A 6,000-nucleotide genomic window follows, 5' to 3' on the forward strand; every position below is an offset into this window, starting at 1 on the left:
ATTTCACTCAAATAGATAAAGTTTTAGATGTTGTCTTAATTTTTGTTTAGTTACATTTAATAGTTAGATTATAAAAGAAATCAGACAAAAATTAAGATTTATTAAATGTTGAATAAAATTATTATATATACATGTATTTTCAAATATATTTTAAATAGAAACACAGTGACTTTACTTTTTTTGACATTTTTTCACTTTTGAAATAAATTTAATTAAATTTGAGTTGCATGTACTGTACAGTACAGTACATATCATAAATGTATACATACATGCACTTGTACATGTTTATATACTTATTTGAGTATAATAATATTTATACAGATTGATACATATACAATATTTATATATATAAATATTTGTTCATCCATATATTTGTGTAACTTATTGACTATATTTATTATAGAGGCATTATATTATGCAAAAATTATTTACATAATAAATTATTAAGCTATTTAGTTAAATATTTTAAATATCAATATAAAAAATTAATACACTTTTTCTCATTTATTTCTAGAAAATTCAACAGAGAAAGAGGAAAAAGACTTAATCAATGAATTGGAAATTTTGAAACTGCTTGATCCACATCCAAATATAGTAACATTATTAGGATGTTGCACAGAAAAAGGTAAAGTTTATAGTTGTATTTTATATATAATTACAGAAGCTTTTGATAACTTATTACTTATAAAGCTCAAAATTTCTGTCTTTTGGATGAACATTAAAGCTAATACTTTAAATGAAAATGCATTTGTTTAAATATACAATATTTTCAAACATAGATTAATTTGACTATTTTAAATATATTCATTTTGGATACTAGTATAAAACCATTTCAAGCAACTTTAATAATGAATTTTCTTCAGCACTGTTATGAAATTCATGAAAAAACCTTGGGAAAGTTTTATTTTAATTAAAAATACAAGTAATATCTGGAGACTACGAACAATGAACAAGGAAAAAAATACACAATGTCAGACATTTGATAGCCAAGCATGAGGAAACCAGTGATGTCATATAGCAACAGTACACTACAAATGCTTTATTTTGAATCTGGTAATGTACTGTAAATTTCTATGTCAAAAATAACACGGTGGAATATAATTGAACATATTATGTTGCTAATAGTTTTTTAAATTTAATTATCTTATTAAACATTTTAATTTGCATTTGTGCTGTACTTATTCCTAACTGAATGCTTTATATAAATGATTTTGACCAGTGATATGCTGATAAACCATTTCATTCAAACACATTGATTTTAAAAATTGTAAATTTAATGACAAGAAATTCAGAATGTCTGTGAGAAAACACACACAGATATACTAAAAATTAAGGTTTTAAAAATATTTAAATATTACATTACTTTGATTTCTTTAAGAAAACCTTAATATTATTTAAAGTTTATGTTTGAGGAAAATTTTTTTATAAAAGAGTAAGAGTTTTCCTTAAAACAAACTTCTGAATAGGAGTGGAATAAACGTAAATTAAATATAATTTTTATTCATATAGATCCAGTCTTTATAATTCTGGAATATGTTCCCTATGGAAAACTGCAATCATATTTACGTGAGAGTAGAGCTGAAAGATATTATGGTAATTTTCCTGCCACAGATAAACATCTCACATCACAAGATCTCACTTCCTTTGCATATCAAATAGCAAGAGGAATGGAATATATAACTTCTAAAGGGGTAAGATGTTTTTGATTTTGTTTGTATAATGTATACTTCAATAAATATATAAAAATGTATATATGTTAATAATATATTTTATCTATTAGATTATACACAGAGATTTAGCAGCTAGAAATATATTAATNCAATTTTAATTTAGAATTATTATTAAATTTATCATGAAATGACAGCTTTGTTGCCAACCTCTAGCCAAATTGCTTTGTATTGATTTATTAATTAGCTGCTGGATTTTTTATTGGGCTATATTAAGTTTAATTAATAATCAAATGCTAAGCAATTTGGCTAGAGCTAAGCATTTAAGCCACCATCTCATGATAAATTTAATAACTAGAAATAAATTAATTTTTAACTTAAAATTTCTGGAAGAAAAGATTGGCCAGAGTGGAATTTAAACACTCAACTACTGCTTATTATAGTTGCACTACCTAGACCTCTGTCCAATTTTTGTTCTCAGAGTTTTCTATTAATTAATCAATTCAGATATAACCATACTGGTCACTCACACCACTGACTGGGGACAACTTTAGTATCCATGATTCTCCATGGCTTTCAGCCACTTTTTTTCTACTGCTTTTTTTTTTTTTTACTTCAGCATTGTATAAAAAATCTGGAAAATTGTTTGATATTACAAGTGTACTAGGTTGTTGTATATGTTAACATTGTTTAAAAAATTTAATACATATATTTGTTTAAATATATGTATGAATTTATATATAATATAACGATATATGAAAAAGTTATGCATTAAAAATAATTAATATTTAATATTTTTATTTATTTTGAAATAAATATTTTAAAATGATTTAATTTAATTAAATTGTAAATGAAATTGGAAATTAGAAAAGTATTCTAATCTTATGTAATTGTATTGTAGAAAAATACATGAAAATTCAAATTTTGTGTATTTTTCTACAATACAATTACATAAGATTGGAAAATTAATCTGATTCCATCATTTTAAATAGTTTATTTTTTAGAAAAATATTTTTGTAAGCATACTACTAGATTGTTCCAGAAATTTTCTATTTTTTCTAAGCTTATTTTGTATTTTTAGACCAATTTTATGAAATAATAATAAATTGGAAACAATTAGAATCAAAACATTCTAAGAAAAATTAAGGGAAATTTGTTTAAAATATTCCCCAAATTTATTCTAGATTTATATACAGTATACACAAATGAATTCTTCTGAAAGATATGTTTGTTAACAAATAGTAATTTACCTGATGCATTTTAATAAGTTAAATTTTAGGATTAAAATATGAAAATAGCATATAATGTTAACTCACTCATAAACAAGGTAAAAATTCAACTGTCTTGTTGATGATAATTGTTTTTAATCTTCAGAATAGTAATAGAATTATTTTATAGCAACATTAAAAAGAAAATGCTGAAACATATTTTCATACATCTGAAATGCATTAAATATAAGATCTAATGCAGATGTATAATGGATAAATTAAGTCCTCATTATTATTTAATAATTATTGTATAGTTTTATAAAAAAAAACATTTTACAGTGCTATTCAAAAAACATCTTTAGTAAATGCATTACTACAATTATAAAATCAAATATATGTATTATTAATTAAAATATAATTTGACAAAACTTTGTATTAAAAATTAAAATTTGAAATTATTTTACTTATAAATTCACTATGTAATATAAATAGCCTGCTACAGAAAATTTATTATCAAACACATTAAACATTCTATTGATTCCACATTTAAACTTATCTGATTTATTTTTACTATTTTATATTTTGAGGAAAATTTTTTTATAAAAGAGTGAGAGTTTTCCTTAAAACAAACTTCTGAATAGGAGTGGAATAAACAAGATAAACAATATATTTAAATGATCAATTTACATAACATAAGCAAAGCTATAGGAAAAATTTTTTAAATTATAAAAAAAATTGGAACTTGACTCTAAATAATAATTTTTATTCCTTTATGGTCATATACAAAATTGAATTTTCAGATATTACAGTGTACAAAGTTTTGCAGTTTAGAAATTTCATAAATAAGCCTATTTACAATAAAACATTTATTTGTGTTTTTATTTTCTTTATAGGTACAGGATGAAGGAAAATATTTTCATGAAAAACTTTATATCAAACGTTTTCGTTGAAGTTATTGTATTTCAATTGAAATGTATATTTTTAATCCATATTTTCATATAATCATGATCAAATAATCAATCATATAATCATGACCAAATAATCAATCATATAATCATGACTAAATAATCAATCATATAATCATGATCAAATTTTGGATGAATTACTTTCAATATTTAAAATACTTTCAATTTCAATATTTCACTCAAATAGATAAAGTTTTAGATGTTGTCTTAATTTTTGTTTAGTTACATTTAATAGTTAGATTATAAAAGAAATCAGACAAAAATTAAGATTTATTAAATGTTGAATAAAATTATTATATATACATGTATTTTCAAATATATTTTAAATAGAAACACAGTGACTTTACTTTTTTTGACATTTTTTCACTTTTGAAATAAATTTAATTAAATTTGAGTTGCATGTACTGTACAGTACAGTACATATCATAAATGTATACATACATGCACTTGTACATGTTTATATACTTATTTGAGTATAATAATATTTATACAGATTGATACATATACAATATTTATATATATAAATATTTGTTCATCCATATATTTGTGTAACTTATTGACTATATTTATTATAGAGGCATTATATTATGCAAAAATTATTTACATAATAAATTATTAAGCTATTTAGTTAAATATTTTAAATATCAATATAAAAAATTAATACACTTTTTCTCATTTATTTCTAGAAAATTCAACAGAGAAAGAGGAAAAAGACTTAATCAATGAATTGGAAATTTTGAAACTGCTTGATCCACATCCAAATATAGTAACATTATTAGGATGTTGCACAGAAAAAGGTAAAGTTTATAGTTGTATTTTATATATAATTACAGAAGCTTTTGATAACTTATTACTTATAAAGCTCAAAATTTCTGTCTTTTGGATGAACATTAAAGCTAATACTTTAAATGAAAATGCATTTGTTTAAATATACAATATTTTCAAACATAGATTAATTTGACTATTTTAAATATATTCATTTTGGATACTAGTATAAAACCATTTCAAGCAACTTTAATAATGAATTTTCTTCAGCACTGTTATGAAATTCATGAAAAAACCTTGGGAAAGTTTTATTTTAATTAAAAATACAAGTAATATCTGGAGACTACGAACAATGAACAAGGAAAAAAAATACACAATGTCAGACATTTGATAGCCAAGCATGAGGAAACCAGTGATGTCATATAGCAACAGTACACTACAAATGCTTTATTTTGAATCTGGTAATGTACTGTAAATTTCTATGTCAAAAATAACACGGTGGAATATAATTGAACATATTATGTTGCTAATAGTTTTTTAAATTTAATTATCTTATTAAACATTTTAATTTGCATTTGTGCTGTACTTATTCCTAACTGAATGCTTTATATAAATGATTTTGACCAGTGATATGCTGATAAACCATTTCATTCAAACACATTGATTTTAAAAATTGTAAATTTAATGACAAGAAATTCAGAATGTCTGTGAGAAAACACACACAGATATACTAAAAATTAAGGTTTTAAAAATATTTAAATATTACATTACTTTGATTTCTTTAAGAAAACCTTAATATTATTTAAAGTTTATGTTTGAGGAAAATTTTTTTATAAAAGAGTAAGAGTTTTCCTTAAAACAAACTTCTGAATAGGAGTGGAATAAACGTAAATTAAATATAATTTTTATTCATATAGATCCAGTCTTTATAATTCTGGAATATGTTCCCTATGGAAAACTGCAATCATATTTACGTGAGAGTAGAGCTGAAAGATATTATGGTAATTTTCCTGCCACAGATAAACATCTCACATCACAAGATCTCACTTCCTTTGCATATCAAATAGCAAGAGGAATGGAATATATAACTTCTAAAGGGGTAAGATGTTTTTGATTTTGTTTGTATAATGTATACTTCAATAAATATATAAAAATGTATATATGTTAATAATATATTTTATCTATTAGATTATACACAGAGATTTAGCAGCTAGAAATATATTAATTGGAGAAAATAAAGTTTGCAAAATTACAGACTTTGGTTTTGCAAGAGATGTTGTCACTAGCCATATTTATGAAAGAAAATCAGAAGTGAGTTTTCTAATTATATTTTTTTGTTTAGTTATAAGATTTATTAAAATTCAGATTAATATATAAATATATTATAGGGAAATT

At 22.5% G+C, this 6,000-nt stretch overlaps 1 protein-coding gene across 1 annotated transcript in view; it reads left to right on the forward strand.

Annotated features, from left to right (window-relative positions):
- LOC111627893 (tyrosine kinase receptor Cad96Ca-like) overlaps positions 1–6,000 on the forward strand; it is a 36,123-nt gene that overhangs the window by 25,067 nt on the left and 5,056 nt on the right. The window contains exons 11-13 of the mRNA XM_023371574.1: positions 515–625; positions 1,510–1,691; positions 5,794–5,916. Coding sequence (XP_023227342.1) covers positions 515–625; positions 1,510–1,691; positions 5,794–5,916 — 416 coding nt within the window. The remainder of the gene's footprint in view (positions 1–514; positions 626–1,509; positions 1,692–5,793; positions 5,917–6,000) is intronic.

This window comes from Centruroides sculpturatus, unplaced genomic scaffold (genome assembly GCF_000671375.1).
Source record: "Centruroides sculpturatus isolate CEXI.00-Female unplaced genomic scaffold, Cexi_2.0 scaffold449, whole genome shotgun sequence".
NCBI lineage: Eukaryota > Metazoa > Arthropoda > Arachnida > Scorpiones > Buthidae > Centruroides > Centruroides sculpturatus.